Source organism: Haemaphysalis longicornis, unplaced genomic scaffold (assembly GCF_048455015.1).
Source record: "Haemaphysalis longicornis isolate Haplotype H1 unplaced genomic scaffold, Haemaphysalis longicornis Haplotype H1 scaffold_1, whole genome shotgun sequence".
Classification (NCBI taxonomy): Eukaryota; Metazoa; Arthropoda; class Arachnida; order Ixodida; family Ixodidae; genus Haemaphysalis; species Haemaphysalis longicornis.
Genome location: NW_027526203.1, coordinates 299,469,226 through 299,494,921, shown reverse-complemented (window position 1 = coordinate 299,494,921; position 25,696 = coordinate 299,469,226). Strand labels below are relative to the sequence as shown.

The 25,696-nt window shown below is 44.4% G+C and overlaps 1 protein-coding gene across 1 annotated transcript in view; it reads right to left on the bottom strand.

Annotated features, from left to right (window-relative positions):
• Positions 1–1,067: 1,067 nt before the first annotated feature.
• Mrn (general transcription factor IIH subunit 4 marionette) overlaps positions 1,068–25,696 on the bottom strand; it is a 44,797-nt gene continuing 20,168 nt past the window's right edge. The window contains exons 8-14 of the mRNA XM_077680583.1: positions 23,297–23,380; positions 20,707–20,839; positions 11,725–11,776; positions 11,553–11,631; positions 9,670–9,717; positions 9,440–9,580; positions 1,068–2,112 (exon numbers count right to left, since the gene is read on the bottom strand). Coding sequence (XP_077536709.1) covers positions 2,002–2,112; positions 9,440–9,580; positions 9,670–9,717; positions 11,553–11,631; positions 11,725–11,776; positions 20,707–20,839; positions 23,297–23,380 — 648 coding nt within the window. The 3' untranslated portion in view covers positions 1,068–2,001. The remainder of the gene's footprint in view (positions 2,113–9,439; positions 9,581–9,669; positions 9,718–11,552; positions 11,632–11,724; positions 11,777–20,706; positions 20,840–23,296; positions 23,381–25,696) is intronic.

Genomic DNA, 25,696 nt, shown 5'->3' with positions numbered 1-25,696 from the left:
TCCATCTTCCTTCTCTGAGCTCTATTACGTTACCATGAATGTTATCCTAAATTTAATGGGGGACCTGGGTATTTATGACACTCTTTTTGCTTCTTGATAGAATTAAGTGAAACTTCACAGCATTCTGCCCTGATTGCAAATATGCAATTACTTTTGTGGTGGGTCCTTTACGCGCCAAAATAATTAAGAAATACCTCTGCATTGTTGGCCAACAAAATTAATATTAGCATATGGGTAGACACTGCAATGTATAGGAAATGCAATGCTGAAAAAGATTTTAAATGACACCATTACTGCCCGCTTTACAGCCAATTCAAATTCATTGTCCGTGACCAAGCAAAACCTCCTGCAGGGTTCCATGCCTTACACACTGAGGATCATTTTTCAGAGAGAATTGTAACCCTAGCTGGTCTAGATGCCGAGATAATTGCATGGAAACCATGCAAGGTGGCCGTAACACCGTTTTTAGAAAACACAAAGATTAGGAATGTAGGAAAGAATGGTCATGCAGGCGAAAATTTCGATGAGTCTAAGTGCAACAGCTTGATAAGAATTAATAGGACAGCAATGTTTTGCAAGTGTCTTTTTCAGAACTCAATTATATTACATGCAATAATTTTTTTGGCAACTTTGAAAACCAGTATCTGCCCTTACGTCCCAAGCTCCAAATTAGCCAGTGGACTAAACATTACTTACCTGTGGGCATACTAAGCATCGAGTAACTAGGTACTTAAACACACTGCAAAAATTTGATGGAAAATGGCAAAGTATTGCATAGCAGTTTTCTTGGTAAATTCTTTGGAAACAGCCTCAATGATTTCAACAATTTTCCTGCCTCACACCAACACATGCGTGCATTCCAGAGCTGCCTTGCAACAGACATGCTTCCAACAGATAAAGATAATTGTTTAGGACACATCTGAAAAGCAAGTTCTCTGAAACAGGCACAGGCAGCAGTTCCTCTTCTGCGTTGCGCAGAGTTCCAGCCAAATGATGTGGATGGCAGCAGTTGGCTTTTGTTTGTCTGTGCACTTGTGTGTGGGTAGCAAAGCAACAAACTTTGAGCAAAAAGCAGTTGAACACAGTTTTTAATGATACTTTCACGTCATCCACATGAGCACACAAATGGCTGAACTCTGTGCAATGTATGGGCAATTCACAAAACTTGGTGGATATGAACTCATATTCTGACATTGCGCAACACAAAACAAGATGAGAATTTACAAGATTCACCTTTCAGATTCATCCTTTAAAGTGGCCACAAAGTCAACATACAACTTCCTTATATTAAAAGATTCGGTGTTTTATAATGCCCTCAGCACTTGCCCGGCAGCAAACGTCGTTGAAAGTTAAAATTTCGATCATGATGGTCAGCGCAGACGAAAACCGAAGAAGAGTAAGGACGACACAAGCGCTAAATCAGCGCTTATGTTGGCCTTACTCTTCTTGTCCGGTTTTCGTGTGCGCTGACCATCATGAACGCACTCTAACTTGCCCAATTCGCTACCTTAAAATTTCGCTTCTCCTGCCAGAGAACTTTTTCAGTAACAGCAAAGGTTCTCTAACAAGGCAATCTTTCGAATTAATTGAACTTGGTAAGTTGTCTCCATGGCCGCTTTCATAATCTGTATCTCAAATGCACACAGAACAGCTCGCACTGTTGACATGCTTCAATCCGCATCTCACTGTAATCTGCATCTCACTGTTGACAAGCTTCAACGTGCAAGTCTGCTACAAACAGAATGTGGTTTGCACTGTTAAGATGATTCAATCTGTATTTCTATTACCCACAAAATAACTTGCACTACTAACATGGTTCGCAGCAATGAAACATGCAGATAATAAACAGGCTTTTATGAAAAAATGGTGCTCGTAATAGACTAGGCAATAAAAAAATGAGAAATATGCCATGGCAACAAACAGAAGATTAACTGTAGGTTTACGATTAAGTGATAGTGCTAGCCCTGGCTTATTGCGTATGATGGGTACGGATGATATCACTCAGTGATCCTGACGATGTCGTTTCCAGAAGCGCTTGACCTCGTCGTGGCCATTGCGGTTGACCACCATGACCCGCTTGCTGGGGTTGTCCCAGATGAGGACGCCAAGGTCCTGCAAACAGCGACAACAGTCTTCAGAACCAGAGAAGAGCAGGATGAAGCAAGAAACAAAAGCATTACCACGGGTGCAATGATTGGAAAGGAAGCAACAATGACCACAAATCAACGCCAGGTTCCCATACGCATCATGCCAGTATCCAAATAGCAACATAAACAGAAACGCAACACAAAACAGAACACTGCAAGCGCAAGCCAAATACTCTGAACTGAAGGTACACACAGGCGAACGAAGCCCACAGACTATACGTGCACGCATGAAACAAAAGGCATTTTTATCACAGGCATCACTGTAGCAGCAGTAACAAAGTATCTATCTCCCACCGACATGTTAGCGGCATATCAAAAGGAACTAATGGTTCTTAAAAAAAAAGAAAGGAAGAAAGCTGACAGGATTTTTTTACCAACCCTGCATTATGACAGTTTGTAGCGCCAGGTTTGCTTTCCGACTTACAACACACATGAAACTGCAAGTAGCTGTTAAAGTCTAGCAGCTTCTGGTGTTTACTTGCAATCTTTAGGGTGTGTGATGCCATAGACATTCCTACAGGCCGTGCATGGTGAATAAACTGCAGCACTTTGTTTTGAACGAGCTCTATGGCCTCTGAAAAACAGCAAACGCTACATTTACCTTTATACAATGCTGGAACCATTTCTTTAACGACCAAAACCTGCAAAATTTTGTTATAGCCAGACCCTCATACACCGGAGTTGCTATTTAGCAAGCTCTTTAAAAATTTTCTGAAAACTTTAAAAATTACAAACAATAAAGGTACGCCTTCTACCTTAAAGGGAAGCTGAAGCGCTTTCCAAAAAAATTTGAGTTAGATTAACAGTTATATAGTTTCTTGCGCGCCGATTCCGAATATCACATTGAAATTTATCGTACATGAGTCCAAGTGGCATTTATCTTGCAAAAAGCGCGGCCTCGTTTGAAAAACGCACGCTTTTCGTCTTTTGACGCCCCTGATTGGTTGCGCCCGTCATGACGTCAAAGGAGGACACCCTTTGGCCGCGCGGGTTGTCGGAAGCATTGCGAACGATCGCACGGTTGCCTTTGCGGCAATTTAGCTTGCAGTTTAATTTTCGCACATGACTGGAAGTTTGTTTTATAATTTCCCGTGCTGTTGGTTCAATTATCTTGGAGCTTAAATTTGCTTTACACGACAGAGAACCCCAAAGCAGTGACTGTGACGTCGACTAGTGGGTTCCATCAAAATATTTTTGAATTAGGCAACCAGCATAGGGGGATTTTATACCTTATGTTAATATTAGGTACTGCCTTAACTGTTTCTTATTATACACAAAACCATTTATGCCGAAGATTAATGGGCGTTTTATAAACAATCTACCAGCGGAAAGCACGTACGTGCACTGCGCGAAAAAATAGCCTTCATGCGCTGTAAACGTATATGCGAGACACATCTTGCCGGTACACACATAAACCAACAAGCAGACTCTGCTTCCGCATTTCCTTTGTTCGTTGTCGACCACCCCAGCCCCGTTACTCATCCCCGTACACAGACCCACACGCGTGCGCCATTTCGGCACCGGCGCTACGGCGCCTCCGCGATTGCTAGCTGCACTTCGATGAGTGGCGTCTTACTGCTTCACATGCATTTATTCTGAAAACACTGCAGCATCCTAATGCCTGCTCAGCATTATTGGCTGTAGTAGGGCTTGATTTTCGCTTGTGCGTTGCGCATTCTGCTACAATATTACGGCCACCTCGTTATAATTAACAGACCAGTCGGACAAGGCAGTTACGTTGTAGTTACGTCACTTTAGGTAACAATCACCAAACGTTTGTGATAATGAATCGTTGGCCTGTTTCAGCATTTCTAGATTTAAGCATTTACCGCGCTAGTCGGACAGAGGCCGTATATTTACTCTTCGCTCCTAATTTTTTTAGCATCATGATTATATATATCACCAACTATCACTGGAGCACACTTGAGGTTCAGTGACAACAAGTGCTTGCCAGGTTATAATATGCAGCCGCACGGAATCTTGGGCAAAAAATTAGGCCCCCACAGTCAACACAAATTATGGCACGGTGGTGGTTCGGAGTGGTGTTTTTTTTTTTAATTCCAGACAAACATCACCTTATCGTGACATGTATACGTGCAAAATAAGTAATCTGGTTGTCTTGGTTCTTTTACTTTGTAGGAATACTGTTTACCTCTTAGCCGGGAGAGAACTTCTATCAGGATTGGCCCCTTGTTTTAGTTTCGCCAAAAAATTGTTTTTTTGAACACTGTCCTGAGCCCATAGGGAAAGAAAACCGACGCGTTTAACGAAACAAGTATTTCCTGAAGAAATGTGACTTAGTTTCTGGAATGGAACGAAACATCTCCGGCCACAGTACAGCAGTATTCCCCATCCTTCCTAAAACTAGAATCTAATGTGAACATTCACGTCCGTCGCATAAAAAAAAAAAAAAAAAAAAAAAAACGCATTGGAGCAGTTTACAAAGTATTTAACGTATTGTAGTATATTTTCTGTCATCAAGCACAGCCACCTCAGCTGTCGCTTCCGTATGTTATCAAGCATCCCGGCGTGGCATTATTCTGCTTAGGAATACGGCATGATAACGTATGCCTCGTTTGGCGTTCGTGCATACTTTTTGAACACGAAAATTGTACAAATGAGTGCGATCAACCACAACAACAACAAGTATCATTCACAAGAAAACGCGGTGAAAAGAGCATGGCCGAGGCGGCCGATCCGGCTGGAAGTCCTGGTATGACGTTTTTCAGCCGGTTTTCGCCTGCGCTCTTCGGTCTTCCTGCATCGCGTGGCGAGATGGGGGCGGGGCATCGGGCCACTTTTGTTTGCTCATTGCGCCGCTTCTATTGCATGTATGGCGAAAATATTTCGTACACATGAACTATTCAATGTGTACTTGCTGCTAGTCAACTTTTCTTTTAATTCTAAAACCGCTTCACCTTCCCTTTAAAGGAGCCATGAAGAGAAAATACAACTTCGTTTAATTTGAAAGAACTAGGATTCAGTATCTCACTAAGCTTCATTAGAGCCACAAAAGATGTTTTTTAACGAAAAAAAAAGCAAAAAGTATTATTTAAAACTTTCAAATTTTGCGCCACACTGACTGGCCTGACGTCATATGACGTCATACGGGCCAACAATAAAATATAATTTTCAGTGCGTTAACTGCACGTTAGCATTCAAGTGATGCGGTAAAATGAAACTAGAGGCCCCATTACAGACGTCCAGTCATGTGTCGTCGCACCAGGTGAGTCAGGTGGCCGCCAATCGCACAAACAAGGTTCCGTGACGTCATTGAAAAGTTGCGGGAAATTGGCTAAGGGGTCGCGACTGCTTCGCACGTTTTCTTTAATATCTCCATTATTTGTTCGAAGATTGCGATGACATTGGTATCATTGTTATCGGGACTAAGCAGTCTTTCTAATAAACCCAACTTGTATTTTGTCTTCATGGCTCCTTTAAATCATCTTTGCCACTACGGTTAAACATAGAAAGCGTCCTACCTCGACATCTCATTTGTACCTAATGAATGCCTCAAAGAAAACTGATATAATGGAATATTTGCAGAACTATAGGCAAATGTAATCACCAGTTAATGGCTCCTACTGCTTTACACCTAGAACAGATGCCATTTTTTACAATCGCTGCAGCCACACACTTGTTCCTTCGACTCAGCATGTATTCAGGGGGAACAAGCTCTACTATTAAAGGGATTTGGGGCATCCCTTACCGACACTATGCAGCGCATATGGTGCTACACAAAGCGGTACAAGAAATCTCTTTGTTAACACAGTATTATTTAACCAAGTTATTGCATGTCAAAAGAGCACTAATTTTTTCCCTGCTTTCCTGCGTCGTTCTAGTTCTGTAAAAGTTGCTATGTATGCTGAATGGGGACAATGACCAGAAAGATCTTGTATCGTTTTTGCACACCTATGGGTTTGTGCCTTTGTTTCACGTACGTTTCACTAAATTTCCTAAAGTTGGTGATGCCATTTGCTGTGTCGGCGCTCAGACGTCGGCGCTCACACGTCGCAGCCACTGCAGCCAGGTGTAGGAGCAATTCTAGCAGAGCCTTTTAACATAAAAAAGCCAACATATGCTACGCCGAGCACTTCGGTCGAATTTCACTGGTATCTTGCATCTTGGGGAACAGCAAGAGATAACAGGGACACAAAGACGGAAGTGAACAGGACAAGCGCCGCCTTTCAACTATTCACTGGTCCTGTCCACACTCCAGTGCCATCTGGTACAGCTGTAGCGATCGACTCATCCATCAGGTGAGCTAACACTTCAAGTTTCTCAAATGTGCTGCAGACATGCATAGTAAAAAGCCACACGCGATAATCCGTGCATATCTTGAAAGGGACAGTTTGCGCCAAGCGGGGAGGAAGAAAATTCAAGCCGTTCCACTCAATGTGAAACTCGTCGGAAGTGCATAGCAGTGATTCGCCACAATAGGCTGTAGCACCGTTGTGCGCTCACTGCTGCCACCCAAAGCAATTCAAATTTCCTGCCCTCGCAGTGCTCGCGCACCCCCTGCCCGAAACTGCACCAGCGGGAGTTCTGTTCTTTTTGTGCTTGCTTTTCTTCCCGCATGTGCCGGCATTACACTGCCACTTTCTTTTCGCTTACTATCGTAAAAACCACCCCAACGAGCCTTCCTAGCTAAATGAACGCGGGAGCTGCCAATTAATTACACATATTTTGCCTCAAATGTACCTGCACTTTTATTTGCGCTAAACAATGGGGAGATGACTGACAAGCACCAGCGGTTCACGAGTTTCAAACGCTTATGACTATATAAACTGCTCGGCTTTCGAAGCCTCTGGGTTACACCGCAACGACGGAATGCTGCGTGGCTCTACTTGGGTGCAGCGAGCGAGCGAGCTACGACGACAAGGCGAGCCCCTAAAGTGTTCTGCACTTAAAATGAAGGCAGCAAGTCAGTGGCAGTCAGTTCATGTTTTTGTGAATCTGCCTAACTCAGTCTTTTCACACTCATCTCATAGGGAAGCTAAATTATAATGCAGAAAAAAGTGGGTGCATCAAATTCTTCAATACATGCAGTGCTCGCTGAGACCTTTGAACGCATTCCGCTGCAACCAGCAAATGAGCTGCTGGGCCCAGCAGTCTACACAATTCCCTTCTGCATGGTGCGTGTATGGTCTTGTGACAAGATGTGCAACAATACAGCCTTGAAGAAAGGATAAACATTGATGAACCTGATAGCAGGCAAGCATGAGAAGCCTGCAACAGCAGGTATGTTGTATTCTAGAGCTCTGAAAAGGTCTGATTCTAAAAAGCACCAACCCCCTAAGTAAACGCTCAATGGCCCTTGGGAGTTGGCTGAACCTGTTGGGGGGCATAGAATTTTTTTTTTAAATTCTATGCCCCCCACCTGGCCCTTTTGCCTCCATAAAAAAAATTGGGAAAAAAATACCGGGAACAAGACCCACTCTAGCAAAGCTATGGCAGGTTTGAAGTCAATATATATTACACGAATGGGGCCAAAAGCCAAAATACATTTCTGAAGAAAAGCAATTTGAAGGTTAAAAAAAATCAACAAAATATGTAAAGCCAAATTTGACAACTATAAGTTGCCAAATCAATCAATCACCATTGCTACCAAAACGAATATTAAGCAAGGGTTCATGACTCGAGTAAATATTTAAATCCCACTTTGTACACCTACAGGTTGCAGAATTTGTCGATCACCATTGCCGCTAAGACGGAGTGCAATTAAGCAAGCATTCAGGACTGGTAAAAAAATATGCTCAGCCCCTTATAATATTGTTGTGTCCCGATCAACGCAGGCAAAGTCGGCCATACGGTGATGCACCTATTTATTAGGCATGGCATTTAAATGGGGAGGCAAGGCAGCAGGTCGTGCCTCAGCGAAGATGACTGATGGACCCTAGCAGGCGAGCACAGGGCACACTCATCTTATGCCGTCGTCTTCAAACTACCGGTTAACCAGGGAACACGGCACATATCCCTCACTCGGAGATTGTACAACGCACAGTGATGACTACAGACCTTGAACAGGGGACTGCTCAGCTTAACCCATAACCAATATCCCCGCGATATCTCCCCCCAATACTCAGCCAAAAAGATTCGAGGTTCTGAGCAGACATTTAACAAAGCACCTTTATCGCAAGGCTCTTAAATCTCCATACTCAAATAGCAAAACTGTCACAACGGCTTGAGGCGCTTCGCCAAAAGAAGGCACACATTGCAGCCATCCATATGAAATGCACTGACGCACAGCCACTACAGGGCAAGCAAAACTTGCCAGAATGCTGCTCAATGCTGAGAAGACAACTCCCCAGTGATCGAGCCATCTTCAGGGTAATATTGACTCCTTCTCTAAGCTGACACAACTTACACAAACTAGCTTGAAAAATGGCTAAGTGCCTTCCAAGTCATAAACTGGTCACCCTACAATGGAACTGCAGAGGCATTTCGAACAAATCAGGGGAACTGAAAACCAAAATTTGCTGTGGTAAACTTCATGTGTGAGGTCTCCTTATACAGGAACCAAGCTTTGTGCCCTTCACATTTCATTGGTTACCGTGCTCCCTCAATCCCAGATAAGCGGAGTGGTGATGCAAAAGGGGAAACGTGACCATACACATCACCCAAATTGTCCCTAAAATACCAATCAACCTTCAGAAATGGTGCATTCAGCCACAAGAAGTGATTACGGTTTTACCAAGCCCAGCTGAAACACCCTACTTTTTGTGTCCTTGTATGGGAGGCCATGCAGTGAATGCAGCGAATTCCCACATGTCAACTATCAACACGCAACAGCTGGAAAATCTGCTTGTACCACTCAAACAAATGGGGCAACTCAAGTTTCTCCCATTAGCATCCATGAAACCGAAACTGAAACTGGTTTGAACTCTCATCTTCAACATTTTCCAATCACATCACAAGGCGAATATGCATCACTGCTGTTAGTTGTTGCAGCCACTGCAAATGTTTCATGGTATTTTTCTTTCAGGCTTTACAAATTAAATACTGCATTAACGACCAGATAAACAATGAAAAGTGTGTTCATTTGAGCCAGTCTCTGAAATGCAAACAAAAACAAGTTTTACAAATTACCTTTACTGCCCCTTTAATAGACCTTTAAAAGGCAGTTTGAGATATCTCACCCAAGCTTCAAAGCAATTAGCTCAGCCAAACTAGACAGCTGATTCCAAATATTTTACTCTGTCAACTTTGGTTTTGGTGAACGGCATCTTTATAGTTCTTCCTATAAGCCATATAAGCATGCTTTCCAAAATAAATAAGGACAAGCAACTTGCCGCAGCGTAGTTCCTGAGAAGTTGAAAGTCACTTTGTGAAATAAACTGGCTGTACAGAACTCCTTCGCGGAACGTAAATCGGTCCCTCTCCAGCTCCCACAGCCGCAGCTGGTCCATGATTGTGGTCGGGATCACGGGCGTCTGCAGCAACACGCATGCAAGAGGAGGCAGGTTGGCTTCAACTGCGGCTTCGGCCATCACTCAACAACAGTAGATGGGAAACCACTTGCCTGCTTCAGGGCCTCGGGATGTGCGTACATTCGAAGAAACTTGATGATCTGGAAAAGAACAGCCCACCTCACTCAGGAATCACACGGCCAAGGAAAAACAATATGCTTCATCCCCCCATTACCATCCCAATTGTATCGCCAACCAATGCACAAGATAATAGTGCGCTGGATGTCCACTACTGGATAAAGGCCTCTCTTTGCCATTTCTAGTATACAAGTGCTTTTACCTCATCCCAACATCTGTCTCTTTCTCTTAGTTCTCCCTCAACACTGATTCTTTTAATTAAGAGGACGTCAAAATGCAATTAAACTTCAACAAAACAGAATAAGCGACTCCCTGAAGTTACTCTGAAGCTCCCAGCCATAGGTAATTCTCTGAATGCACCATGTCATAATGAAGAAATTCAATGCATGTCCAGTGAGCCTTGGTGGGGTGCATTTGGTAAGACAGCATAAATAACTTGTACCCCTTGTATACCGGAGTAGCTGCATTGAGAATTTTGGGATATATTTATCTGCCTTTTAAAGTTGAACAACAATTTAACAGGGTCTCTTAACGGGGTCACGAAGACAAAATACAAGTTTGGTTCATTCTAATGAGATTGCCTAGTTAAAATAACACTGCTATCACTTTTAATGCAAACATCACTCAAGTAAGCTATATAATGATGGAAACAGAATGGGAATGCAACTCAGCAGCTACGTTCCTGTGCTGCCACTTAAGACTGCTGCCACTGCTGCCTCTGCTGCCACTTAAGACGCATTATGGCCCGCTTGTGCAATTGGCTGCGGCAGGTAAAATCAAATGCAATTAAACAGGGCTATATGTGATTTAGTTCATGCTCTTTTTATAGCAGTAAGAATGGTGGGGTAAAAAGCGGAAGTTCCACACGAACACATAAACATGTACGCAACTGAATCGCGTATGGAACTACCACCAGCCGATGCTGCGGAATCCCGACATCTGGCGTGTACAGGTGTGCAGACGATTCAGACGCAACACCAGCCAACTGGCATAAGTGACGCTGCTGCCACTTATGTGACCTTGTATATCGAAGTCCTGCCCAACTTTTCACGAAATGATTACTATAAACCATGACAAAATACGGCAAGCACAGGTCCAATCACAAGTAACTGAGCAATCACCGAGTTTGCCGAGCTAAGTCCTCTAGAACAGCCCACCCCAAGGAGCACCACTGTGCCACCTAGGAAGGTCGATGGGAGCCAAGCACGTTTCAATATGTATTCCGAGCAGTTTTACAGTTCCTGTTGTATTGCAACTAAATCTCCATTCTAAATACCTGATTAATACATCACTGCTGATGTCACGAAACACACGATACAGCAGCAGAATTAAAATTCTGGCATAAATTGTTAAATTTCTCAGTAAAAAAGCATCACTTGCTGCCGGAAAATCACTGACAGTACTATTAAACACCACATCTCTTAAATAAAACAAAGTTATACGTTGCCTTCATGGCCCCTTTAACAAGGTTTTAAGCTCAGCCAGTAAAAAGAGCAAGTGGATGTGTCAGATTCAGTTTCTCTCTCACTTCATTTCCATTTTGAGCTAATTTTAACAATTGCAAGTGAACAATATTCTGGAAGAAATCTAACTATGACAATAGTTTGCACACCAATTATGGGTCAAACCTTCATCTACGGGAGATACAAGTTGACTTCCAACACCAGCCTGTTAGATAGCATATGCAACTCTGCCAAGTAGCAGTCATATCTGTTCTTGTGGGCCCTCAATGAGAGGTTTTTCTACCCTTATCAGGTTATTTGCACATTATGTGGAAGCACCCTTTTGCACTTCTGAAAGTGGCAGCATAACCCAAAGGCAATCTCCTTTAATGTAACATTTAAAAAAAAAAACCTACCTGGTTTGCAGTAATGCCACTACGAAGGGCTTGCCGAACACTTTCCCTTGTAAGCCTCCCAACGACAAGGTTTGGAAACCTGTTGGACCAGATATTAGCAGTAGTAAATACAATAAAATGACTACCTCTGCAGACCAAAGACAACAATGTTTTAAATTAAGTGATACGTAACCTGTACAAGAGCTCGCAGAACAGTGCTAGCAGGGCCACTTGAAGCTGGGAACCTGAAATAGAAAGACAAATTTAACTACATAAATGGCACCTAAACTAACATTTTAAGCAAAAAATTGAGGTGTTTTAAATTCAAAAGATGCGCTTGACAGTGGGGATGCAACAGGCTGATAGTAGGGAATTCTTTTGACTTACACTAAACCACATTATACAGTAAATAAGCAACACATAAGGAACGGGTACAGGAACTTCCCAGGGTAAAAAACAGGTATGGTTTACATAGTGTCAGGGGGGCCCAATAATCGATTAGTAATAATAAAACATCAACAAAAAACTTTTCCCACAGGAATTGAAGATACTGAATAAGCCTTTATTGAATGTACGCTTGTTGAGGCAGTGACCGTAAAACCAGCAAAGTTCTGTATGCAGGTTGTATTTGTGGTTGCAGCTGTGAAGTGGTACGGAGATCACAGGCCACTGTCATTTTTCAATCATGCAGCACTATTTGGCACTGATCTGCACTCTTCCTCCCTTATTAAGCTTTTCTACGCAGTCCAAATTGTTCATTACCTTAGTCCACAGTACTGCATATGCACTCATCTTTTTTCATGCAAAACATGAGCTCAGCTTGCCAGGCATTTACTTGCAGAAAATACAATAAACGCGTCTCATCTGCCTGGCCTACAAACTTTTCAAGACAGCTCAAACTCATCGAGCACCTATGCTCAACGGGAAACTATGATATCGTGATCTCCTCTTGTATTCCCTTTGATGGCGAGCGGCGCAACGCATAAAAGCATCCTGGCTTGCGCTCGATGTTATGGGTTCAATTTCCGAACAAGCAGGGCTACTTCCAATTAGTGGCAAAACATAAAAACATCTGTGTGCATAGTTATTTGCCTCCCTTCAAACGGCCAACCTTGGCCTAAATCTGTAGCCCTCCACTGCTGTCAAACTTAAAGACCATACGTAGTAGCATCAGCACATCAAATGGACTGCTGTGTAGAAACAAGTTGGCCTCTAGTGGTACATTACAGTGCCCCAAGAATACAAATATACCAATCATTGCAGCAGTAGTTGCTTATTATTGCAGAAAATGCCAAAGTTGTCAAAACAGGTATGCTACCGCCCCTCCCCATACGATTTCCTGCACTGGGATTTGGAACATGCTGGGCAGTGTGAGCATGGTGCGGCTCGGGAGACAACCTTGCATGCACTAGTTTCTACGCTACCATCGTATCTAAATAGGCGTACGCGTGAAACATTTCTTCAAAACCATTATTTGGTTTTGTACTTAATCATGCACCCGAGGGCACTTGTGGCGACATCCGTGGTCGCAGGCAACTGGAGCGCCAGCCTCTTGCACGCCGTGTCGCTTTTGTTCGCACTAGCGGTTTCATTCTCCAGGGATGCCAAGTGCTCGAGGGCAAGCAGAGCGCCTCCCCATAATGCGAGTGCGATTAATAACAGGTCTGTTGATGCCACCGCCGAGAATTGGGTTGAAATGCGGCAGACAATGCACGCTGGGTCCCCCCCCCCCCCCCCCCCCCCGTGAGATGCGGGTGCAAAGTGCATGCACAGACACAGCGGGCATGGTCACAGTGATTTTCACCAGGCGAAGAAATCACCTGCTAAACTTTTCAGCGAATACCATGTATAGGCACAAGTGCGGCTATACCTACAACAGCCACTTATACAACATTGGCGGGTGAGAGAGGAATACTTCAGCATTGTGACGTACCGTATTTACCCGATTCTAACGCGCACTTTTTTTCTGAAAAAGTAGGCCGAAAAATCGCATGCGCGTTAGAATCGGATATAAAACCGAAACTGCCGAAACAGCGGAAATTTCCTCCCACCCATCGCCATCGCCATCTCAAGATGGCGCCAAAGCTTTTAGCAACGATTTTTCGGACGCAGCAAGCCTAGGCGCCTAGGCATTTCTATCGGCATTCACACAAATCGTCAAATCGTTTCACTTGCGCGCTTGATAACAGCAACGGCAGCAGAGGCTCCCACGCGTTCAAAACAAGCAGTCGGCTCAAGCGTGCACCTCTGGAGAAGCTCTCTGGAGAAGCTCTCGGGATGGGCGTGCGAGGCGTGGGCTACGATCCCATCGACCTGGTTGAACGTTCATTCAGAAGTGTGACATCGCGAACGCGCTTGAAGGCACCGAGGATGAGATGTTGTGGTCAGTGGAGAGCGACGAGGAGTGAGATGAGTGAGATTACTTCGGGAAATAAATCGCCCGTTTCTCTCACATTCGTTTGTCTGGGTCACAAAGTCCCGTGCGCGTTACAATCGGAGGTGCAAGTTTTTTCTTTTTTTTTTTGCCAGGAAAATCGGGTGCGCGTTAGAATCGGGGGTGCGTTAGAATCGGGTAAATACGGTAAGTGCATTTGATGTGAGTGACATAAGGGATGGCATTTCGCCTTAAGAATGGGAACCGTTAGTTCCCCTTGTATTCTGGCTGGTGCATGTGGGAGACAGGAAACTGTGATGTGGGGAAGGGGGCAGCAGCTAAAAAAGTGCAGTTGGTGGTCATCAGAAGAGGAATTTGGTATTGGGCCTGAGTCAATGTAGGAAACGCATGGCTGAAATCTGTGGCATCGCTAGCAAGTGGTAGACTTTGATGGCACAAACGTTCCACCTGTCCGGGAATACCACACGCACAACAGGTCAGGCGTTGTCGGGTGTGAGCCAAGGATTCAGTTGTTGGGGTGCCAGCCAAAGATACGGTATCACCCATTGGTTTGCTGTGCATTGGCATGACTGAAACCTGCCCAGCTGCAATTGCCTGACGGCTGAAGTGCAAGTCAAGGGTACCCCTGCAGGTGGTGTGAGGGGCACTACCAGGGGAGATGTGAGGTGCGCTGCCATAAGAGGAGAGTGCCTCCCCCAGGTGTGGGCACAAGTGCCAGTTGGTGGACTGCCTCAGCGACCTGTCTTAGACTACATGGCACACAGTCAGAAGCAGCAGGGTCAGCTGCCACGTAACATCTTCATTCATAACTCAAAGTGTGACAGGGCAGGCGAAAGGTCATGAAGTATGGCTAACAATGAAAGGGACCCTTGTGGGAAGTCGTCATTGGGCAACATGGCCTGGAGGGTGAAAATGCACCGTTCAGTAGTTCGGTGGAGGTAAGGCACAAATTAATGACTCTGCCAACGGTCTGCGTGTTCTTGCCCAGGGGCATCTGAAACGCACAATCCTCGACTTCTGATCTTGTCACACTTGGCCACCGCAGGAATCACTAGCTTACAAAGGTCCGCAGCATCTTTGGTGTAACTTGAGTATGTCTCATCAAGCTGCACTCATACGAATACGTGAAGTCGTCGTTCAGGGCAAAGCTTGTGCACAATGGGGCGACCAAGCACTTCCGAGAAAGTGGTCCTAAATGGAAACCAGATGTGTATGTCGGCTTGATTGTTATAGGTCTACAAGTCTGTTACACCGTCCAGGTAAAAAAATTAAGCCATTGTGCTTCATTTCATCCTTCCATGTGTTGTGGGTGCTCACCCTTTTGTAAGTAGAGAGCTAATCCACTGCATCATTGTTGTCACTGCCGCTGAAGACAGTAGGGTCATTTTAGCGAAGAGACCCGGAGCACACGAGCGCCACATGCAGCAAAGACGCCACTTCATGGTCGATTAGTTGTGGAACGTGGTGAGCACTTGTTTTATTTTAGTCTCGTTTCCCACACCGTTTTACAACTCAGTCATGTACCAACTGGCCCACTTTCAATCCGTGTTGTTTTATTCGTAGTTCCAGGCTGGTGACTTGTGGGTATTAGGACCACCGCTACACTATAATGGGATTTATTGACAGGGCATCTAATGTGCTAGCGAGTCGTGATTACCACACAGTCGCACTATCAAAGGGGCTGCACCACTCAGCGTCCTGCATCCGACACATACCCCCCTGGGGAATGGTGGCAGCCATCAGCTTCACTGATGGCCAACCGTGGGGGTATTTTTCATACTTTTTCCCAGATGGCTCCACCGCAATCTCAGCACTTTGTGACATGCACTTTAGTGTCACGAAAAATTTTAAATGCAAATTGGAGAGAAAAAAATGCGGGGGGAAGAGGAGGGGTTAGCTTTAATTATTTATTTATAAGCAAACTAGGTATCACTGGCACGCGGAACAAAGCTAAAAGAGCTGCAAAAGGTGTGACCTTCCTGGTAAAACAAAGGCACTTAGCCTCTTGGGTACCTTCAACCCTTTCTGTCTGGTTTTGCACGGGGTGATGCTCACTTAATGTTGCTTCCTTTCTTAGCAGCACTGAAAAATATATGGGTCAAAAATGCACAGCTACATCGACGGAATGGCTGGATGGAAAGGGGAAAACATATCGGTACATCAGGCGACACTGAACAGGTTAATTTTTTGCAACATACAAAAACACACCACAGACCGAGAAGCCCAAGCCCCATCCGCATGCTGACCAAACCATGAGCTGCTGCCACCTAGGAGAAGCTGTAGAAAGCCTTAACAGTAAAGCCAACAGTCAGCTTGGTCACCTCACCACTTACACTAGTAGTTAACAATTCTTGTCACTATTAGTGGTGCATGTATGCACATGGTTGTTCTTGTGTTCACCTCTACAAACCCTTCCACAACACTTGTTCACACAGGCAAAGCAGCTAAGCAACACTGAAACTGAAACAAAGCCTTCTGCCCAAGGTAGTGCGGCTTCGCATTTGTTAATGCTTACTAAGCTGAGGTTTGCACCTTTTCCAAAGAATCTATTCGACTAAAGCTTCCAGGCACATTATTTTGCATTTACATGACCCAACCTTACTGTTCTTTACAGAAAAATACCTAAACAAACTCAACAAATCCTTTTTCGCCCTTCACGATTTGAAATGCCACAAATCGCAGCACAGAAGTGTACAAGGGAAGGGGATACTCATTTTCATGGTTCTGGCATTTCCTGCATTATTAAAAAAAAGCAATTAGCTCGAGTGGTGTCTTTCTATTCGACCACTGCAATCAACCAATATAGGCCAAGAGTCCTTTCAACCCAACACCCCCCCCTCCCCCCCCTTTTTTTGGGTTAAGCCCGTACTACATGATGTGTTTTTTTTTTAGCGAATCCAGTTGACGAATATCCGCACTTGAATATTCGCATTTCAGAAACATGTTGTTTACAGGCCAACTGCTGCAGGCCAATGGGTGATTTGGTGCTCCTAAAAAAAAAAACTTATTTTTTGAGCAAGTTATTTAAAGGGGCCATGCAGACAAAATCCAAGTTTGTTTTATACGAAAGATTTAGTGTTTTATAGTGCCCTCAGTGCTTGGCCGGCAGCAAACGATGCTTTATTCACTGAGAAATTAAACATTTTAAACCAAAATTTCAATTCTCCTGCTAAATCGTGTTTTCTTGACATCGACAATGACGTATCCAGAGCAGGGCCTTAAAATTAAAGATGGCCTTCTGACCAGGGATTCTACCATCTCCCAGACGGGCGTTTGGTTATCTTGTTTATTGCCCACTTTCATAGATGGCGCTGCAATACCGCTGAAGTTAGAGTTCCTGTACATAGCTCCCCATAGGGGAGCAGAGTTGTGCGTCCATCCGCCATCTGTTCCAGGTCGTGCGGGAAAGCCACCCTTCTCGTGTGAAGAAGCTGCCGCCGGGCCGCCGCGCCAGCGGCAGCGGCGAGGAGGGGTGGCGAGGAACGGCACGGAAAGAAACTGGCGCACGATATTGGGTCGCTTATCAGCTAGGCGTTCGCCACTGCCGCCGCTTTCACAACCGCCGATGCCCAGTTGAGTACAACTGACTGAATACGGGGGTGTTGTGCGCAGCACTGAAAGCGGGCTTTCTGTCGAACTGGAACCCGCGGCATGTGGCAATCAGACGCGCAACTCTTGCGCTACGCGATATACAGGAACTCTAGCTGAAGTGCCAGCGTTCGAACTTTGCTTCTGGCCGGACTTCACTCCTTACTTCCTATCCCATTTCAGACCCTTGATCGAGGCCTCCAGTCATGCCAAGGAACTTCTCTCCCTCTTTTTTTTTCTTTTAATAAACGTGTGTTCATTCATTCTATACCTGCCATATTTTTGTTAGGGTTCATACTAATTGTTTCCTAAAACGTAAGCTATGACTCGACAAACATGGTCATGCAAGTGACTGTACTGCTAATGTCAGTTAGTCAGTGTTGCGTCAGACAAGCCCAATGTGTTTGACGGCTGTGTTATACCCCTGTCACACGGCAGATCTAATGACATTTACAGCAAATGTCATTCGCTATAAATGTCATTAATTCGGCGCTACACGAGAATACCGAATGACATTCAAGGCGAATGACATTTACCGGCTAACTGAGGTCTCGGACCTCAGTTAGACCTCAGTTGGCGGCCGAATGAGTAGCCTCGACAGCAGTAGCGCGTCCCTAGACAGAAAAATTCAGTAATAAACCAGAGAATATTATTTCTAAAAACTGTCAGTAAACTTATATTTGCTTCTTTGTGTTGTTTTTCAAATAAAAAAAGATAAACAAGTACTAACAAAAAAAAAATCTCGTCCCCAGTGCGCGCGCTAGCCGAATCCGGATTTTTTGCAGACTTGTCTCGGCTTGTAATGTCTACTGATGCCACTTAAATCGATGGTTTTCTTGTTTTTTTACTTAAAGGGGCACTGACACAAAAATTTAGCATCTTGTTTTTTTCGTTGCGATAAGTAGCTAGTGACCTACTTATAACCTGTAGAAACCTCATTTGCTTCAGCGTGCGACAGTTGTTTAATTAGAGGGATTTTAAATGTGGCCAGTCGCAGTTTCGGTTTCAGCGAGTGCCGCGAAACGATGGATTTTGTGGATTTTGTGTGAACAAAGCTGACCACGTGACCGTCGGAGGGATATCACTGAGCAGAGCCGCCGTAGCACTGTCGAATCCGCATCGACGGCAGTTTCTGCGAATGCCCCCACGTACTGCTCTCGTGAGGCGCTTAATTAAAAAGCGACCGTGGATGTGACGCAGGCGCTGCGAGTGCAAATGCTACCGCGGCTAAAGAACGACGCGCGACGCTCGAGGCGGTGGGTAACAAGACGCGCGCTGGGAGCAGCCGGCCGGTCTGCCTACAGGTCCGCCTACAGATGTGTTCGGCTCAGCACTGCGGAGGATATTCGAGTGCCGCTCTCGTAAGCGGTGCAGATGACAATTTTTAATGCAACCCGCCATCGCATCATTAACTCCTTTCTCATTTAAGCCACTATGGTCGGAACTTGGGGACAATTTCGTGCAGCGGTAACAAGCTATCACTCGAGCTACCTGCGCCGGCCTGGGCCACTTCGCGGCCGTGGCCGCCGCCTGCACAGCGACCGTGCGGCTAGCTCAGTGGGCTTTTCGTGCCTCCGGCGCGTTTTCGCATCCAATGGTAATAAACAGTAATAGAAACAGAGTGCCTGGAATCGCTGTAGAACTTTGGTCGCGGCCAGCTGCCCGATTAGCTGACGAAATCACGGCGCCTCCGCCGCCAACGATCGGGTCGTTCGTTCTCGAGAGCAGAAGCTCCGCCCTCCGGCCCTCCGATTGGAGCGGCGAGCCGGGCGAGCCCGCGTAAAACGCCGGTAGTGCGGAAGCGGCAAACACAAACTCGTGACGTGTTTGGATGTTGTTTATTTACAATTGCGCGTGGTCCTCTGCTGGCTGCTCGGTTGCGTTTCGCACACTTCAAAATTGATTTTAAATATGTTCTAGGCTGTATTCGCCGCTGATATTTTGCAGATGATGTATATGTGTTCCCACCAATCTATCTCCGACGTTATCTCGCCTTCAAAATTTTGTGTCAGTGCCCCTTTAAAAAATAATCCTTTGTTACGTTTTTTTTTTAATATTACGTGTAAAAACATTCTAGATGCGCTTGAAATGTAATTTTTGCGGTTTTGCGAGCTCGCTAATCGTCACCGCTATCGCAATCGAATGACATTTGTTTCGCCGTGTAGACCCGCACGGCCGAGCCGAATGTCATTAACAGCTAATGTCATTCACTTTGAATGACATTAGATTTGCCGTGTGACAGGGGTATTAGGCAGTGTCAGCTGGCAAAGTGCCGCACTAACTGCTTCGGTGTCTACGTGTTTGTCCGTAACTTTAATTGTTTCTCCCACAATTCTTAGTGCTATAAAAATAAAAAGAATGTGCCCTAAATTTAGGCGCAAATAGCTCATTTGGCAAGCTTAAAAGCCCTGACTAATTTGCGTTTGCTTTTACCGGCCTCAGCCAATCATACAGCTGGGCATATGACATCATAGGTTCTGTTGCGAGAAATGAGCTAGTGTTGCGGGAAATGGCCATGCCATTCCCTTTTTTCCTAATTATTTGGCTTATTTAAGCAACGTTTATGTTAAAGGTGGTGTCAGTATAATTCTAATGAGGCAATCTTTCGAATGAACCAAACTTTTGTTTTGTCTGCATGGCCCCTTCAAGCCTGAACATCACAGAAAAAACGCAATGTCCATCTTGTTCTGTTCTTATCAGTACGGCCGGTCCAGGCCCCAGCAGCAGCGTTTGCACGAAAAGTGTGTCCGTCCCATACATTTGGCAGCTTGCGGCAGCTGTGAAAATACCTAACTCTGCCGCACAAGCGGCACCATATCATCGAATTTGCAGGGGAAATTGCACCATGTAGAACGGGCTTTAAGGCAATTTGCAGAAAATTGTGTCAATTTTAGCAATCCAAGCATGTTCATTTTTAGTCGCTCATATTACCTTGACCCCTCTTGCTATGTTCATAACGTTTTCTCTACGCAACCTGAGCCAATTTGGTAGTCTTCCTAATGCATGGATGGACTAGTATAGGACAATGGCCAGGGCTGGAGAAGCATAAGACGAAAGGAGGTAGCCTAAACTCAGGGCACCAGACAGCCAACCAAAAACCAATACTGGTGCACAAGTGTTGATGACCAGAAGTGCACTTGATGCATCAACTGGAGCATGCCAGCATCCATTCACACCCAAGGAATGCCTTACTTGTGTATGCATACACCCTGTAGTTGGTTTCCACCATAATGTAACCGGTCTCGTAAGTTTGCAGGCTGGTCTCCTTCAGGCCCGAAGCCAGGTTGATGGCAAGTCGCGTCGGGTAAAACCGACCTGATCTTCGCTGATAGAGATAAAAGAATTGAAGAGGTCACTGGAACTGCTTTTTTACTTATTCAAGCAGAAAAAAAAAGGTAAAATTAAACACCAATTAGACAAAATCTATGCAAGAACTAAGTCTACAAAAATTATGACCAAAAGCACAAAACAGTACTTCAAATACCTTTGTTTGCACCACGTTCTTTGAAATACCAACAGTACCCCCTCCCTAAGATTAGTGGAAAAATGGGGGGGGTTGCCCTCCCTTTTTTTGCTAATCTCAAAATCTAGAAACCAAAATATTGCTGAAACTTTATACCACTCGAGCCAAAAAAAAAGGAAACAGGTTGCATAAGGTAACAATGCATGGGAACAAGAAACTTTTAGCATTGGTTTCACTGCTTTGGCAGATTTTACAAAAATGCTTACAAAAGAGATCAATGTTGCATCAGGGTATAAAATAGGCAGCGAAAAGTGCAGTTTTTAAAGCTGCAGTTTCAGAAATGTTTAATTAACGAGCTGTACAAAACTTCCTGAACTCCATAATTCACTCTCTTGAAGGTAGATACACTCAAATTTAATACATCGCTTTCCAGTGGCTCGCAGTTACCATGCCACTGAAAGCAAGACATGCAAAGATCAATTTGTGCCATGTTAATAGCAAGCATTCGCAAATATTAGCACATGGTTTTTCATGTAGTGTGAATTTACGAAAAAGTAGACGAACAACCATGTGGTCAAGTGAAGGCTAAAAACAAAGAAAAGCGTGTTAAAAAACAATCTGCCCGAACATCCTAAAATTTGAAAAGCCATGCAGGAACTGCAATACATGTGCTTAAGTGTGATACCATATCTTTGCTCGTATAACCCGCCACTGCATATATGCCACCCCCGCACAATTACGCCGTTTATTCAGAGTTCATGAATGAACCAGTGGTTATGAAACTCTTGCTTTACCCACGTGCAAAGGGTGCTTTAACAGAGGGATGGGATGCAGTCAAAAACTATATTGCTGCACAGTGAAACTATGAAGCATAAGTGTCGCTTAATACAGGAGCAATGCAGGACCTCATCAGATCCCCAGTTTTTGAGTATACTGTAAAACCGCTATGTTTACTCCCAGGGCCAGGAGGCAGCCACTGGATCGTGGCAGCAAGAGAGTGGAGGAAAACAGCACACCGCTGCAGACAGCTAACAAGCACATTCTACGTCACATTCTGCTTAATAACCACGATGACAACAAAGGTGATATTGACAATGACTGACCAGATTGCTACTACCTTACAGGCTGCCCACCTTGTTCAACGAAAGCTGACATTGCGTACAATGACAGTAGCTCTAAGAACCCTCGCATCAGTCAGCCTGTTTTTCTATCTTGCAAGTTAGCATCGATGGTTTCACATCAGCTCTTTATTAGGCTACGTTCCCACATCTGTAGCCTGCTTTTACAGCTTGTGTGGCTAGTCAGACTATTCGCTCTGACTCAGTACCTCACTTTTATTTCTTTTTGCAGGTTCGAGGATAGGCTCGTATCGAAATCCACGGTTCGAAAAATGCAGAAACTGCAGCAAGTGGCTACCCAATGAAGACTGAGCAATCTTGAAGTCTCAAAATGCCAAGTTACAACTTACAAGGCACCCATAAAGTAGCCACAAGTGCACAGGAAACAACAGAGAGGGTGACTACCCACCCTGGAAAATGCAAAGTGCACAGGGTGCCAGCAGAAAAGCCCAGCCCGCACACTCTTCCTAAACAGCCAGAGCCAATTCTGTGGCAATAACAACCGCTCCCTCCTCTGCCTAGTTTTTCTATCTTTCTTTTTTTTTTTTTTTTCTGCTCCAAACATACTCCAGTAACCCTCCCACAGGTAAGACAACCCTGCAGCATTCTGGAAGTACCCCACCTCAGAAAGCATCATTGCATTCTTCTACTCATGTTAACAGCTCACTATGCAGAAGGGAATAACAAACATTTTACATCGATACCGAAAGCCTATAAGAGACTGCGCTGATCCCCAAGAAATGCCGTGATTTGGTATGAACTTTCGATCAAGAACTGATCCTCTAGCTCCACAAAATTTAACTTCCCCTGTAGAAGCTGTGCCTGTTTTCTCTGGCATATCACCCTTGCTTCTGTATGAGTTTCAAGGTCATCATAGACTACCAACTTGTCCAAACTTTCACATTGCAGAATGCCTAACAACTGCCCTAAAAAAGACATGTCCTGCTAGCTTTAGCCAGCATTTGATATCAAAGTAGTGAACATCAAATACTCTGTGCATAAACATGCATGGTTTGATAGCAACGGCAGCAACAACTTCAGAGGCAAAACGAACTAAAGCAGTGTGCCACTGGCGAACTTTGGTTCTGAATTATTTGAACTTATTTTCAAATGTATTATGCATATTTACCTTAGCTGCTACAAGTGGGCTCAAAGCATAGCTAGCAACCAGCATAAAAAGAAAACATGCAAATAAACACACCTTCCTCTGATATACAAGCCCAAACTCCCTGAGATGCTGTAGGAACACCAGCAGAGACTCCGACATGCCTTCTGTGCTGTAGTCCTGGAATTAAGCATATCAATCATTGCCACCACCCAAAATAATCTACAACAGACACATGCCAACACTATTAAGGAACATGTTGTCTAAAGAAAAAGCTAGACATTTTAATTACAAATACAGTAATGTATAAAAGTATGTTAAACTCCTCATTAAAACCCAGACACAACAACAAAATGCGTGCTATATTGATAATTTAAAGCAATGCTGGTAGACCATTACAAAAGTGTCTTTTGAACCTTTATCTAAAGACATGACTCAAAGTAATGGCCACATAATAGAAAGCTGCACAATATGTCACATTAGAAATTTCCTCAATAATAAATAAAAACGTGGCACATTTAACACTGTCTACAGGGGATGGCATTCATGAAACCAGTACTCAACGCTGTACGCTCATCTGGCATCTCATCCCGGTAGTGCACGCAGGGGGAAATGAAGGTTGCCCTCCCATCCATTCTTGATTATCATCTCAAGGAGTTGCGACACGTGTTCATTTCTTAGAAAGCCACTGAGGAACAGACAGACTCTTCTCAAAGAAAAGTGTTTTTCTTAATTTATAAAGAAAAAAAAAAGGAAAAAAGAGTGCAACTAGTTGTCAGCCCATCTCTTATGTGCTGCACCCTTGCAAAAAGGTTGTCTACCCCTTCATCCCCTCCCCCCGAAAAACCCTGTGCACAATCGCTGCAGGGGAGATTCAAACTGGTTAATACAAGTAAGGGAGGGGGGAAAAAATGGGGTAGAAGGATGACCGAAGGCAATTTTTCAGCGATGAGGGAAATGAAGCCCATTGTAGTAGATCCAAAATGGAATATCTTTGCTCTGGGCAAGACGGTGAAATTGTGAGCTTGCCAGCCCCTCCACTACCGGTGATTGCACAACAATGACGCGAGCAAAACGATCAACGACAAGCTGCAAAAGGGGCCACAGCAAAGCAATAGTAGGGGCACATCTTTTTTATTTGACATTTGGACTGCACGGAACTGCTCCAGAGCAGCTGTTTTTTTTTTTTTTTTTTTTTTGCAATAGAATTTCTGTAATGAGTGCAGTTCTGGACCACTTACAAACTACTCAGGACTGGCAAACAAAAGAGAACAATGATTGTCTGCACTTGTTGACCAGTACTTGCTGGAGCCACAACCCAGGTTTCTTGCGCCCTAGAAACCGCAATTTTGGGCCTGAACATTCGAAGCGGAATTGGTCTATTGCCGAGCAACCAACGAGTCTTCCCCGTGGTTAAGACGGGCTTCGTTTCCCCACCGGAAACATGTACAAAAGTGAGTATTTAAGAGTTTAAGCTTATTAATTAGGCTAATTACCGTGAGAGTTAACCCCTTTTTTAGTGGCTGCTGAGCCCCCCCTGTAAACAGACAGTGAAAATCACAATTCACTTCCACGTTTGCTGCTACCATGTTCAAATTTAGTGGAGCTCAAAACAAAATTTTTTTTTCATACATATCATCAAGTTGCACCAGCAAAGCATAAAAGTTACAATTACGCTCAGGCGCAACGCTCAGCAGGTCACTAGGCATGGTGGCTTCAGTGTCAGTTAACAGCAGTTTGAACCAACTATGAAAAATTTTCACATGTGCTGGCCTTTAGAGGGCTTTGCAAAGCTTCTTACAGTAATACAGATCAAGCTCAAGATCAGTTACTATAGACAGCGGGGATCTGAGACAAAAAAAATATTAGAAATGTTTTTATGCACACGTATTTTACCTAACTGGAAAATCTTAACACGTCAAAATAGAACGCTACCATTATATCAATTCAAAAGATCCATTCCATCCGCTCATGCATTGCTGAGGTTGAATGGAAAGAACCGAAACACTGTGTGACGGTACAGAGAAAGGGGGCAGTTGTAATGTCCACTCCTACCCTTCAGTTCTATAATCCTCTTTCTTCTATCCTTCAGGTTTGCCTATCATCACAACATAGCCAACGTACACGTTGAACAAAGCACATAACATCAAGTGCTACCTTAATCGCAGTTACTGAAAACATGGGATTGCACTGTTTTGCATCCCTAACTATAATGATCATCCAGGCGTCTTGGCATGCTGCAAGTGTGATGAGGTCATCTACAATGGTGGGCACGGTGCCACAAAGATGTTTTGTCACTGCACACCAGGCCGTTCGGTTGCTCTGACAGCACCTGAAGTTATGTACTACCCTGTTCCCGCCAACTGTGATTACGACCCTGCCCGCCAGAGACGTCTGCAGCCATTGTTATAAATTTATAAGTTCTGATTTCATTCTGTCTAGTCTTGGGCGTATGCTGCTTCAGACGGCCATATAATTCAAGAACATTCTGTACCT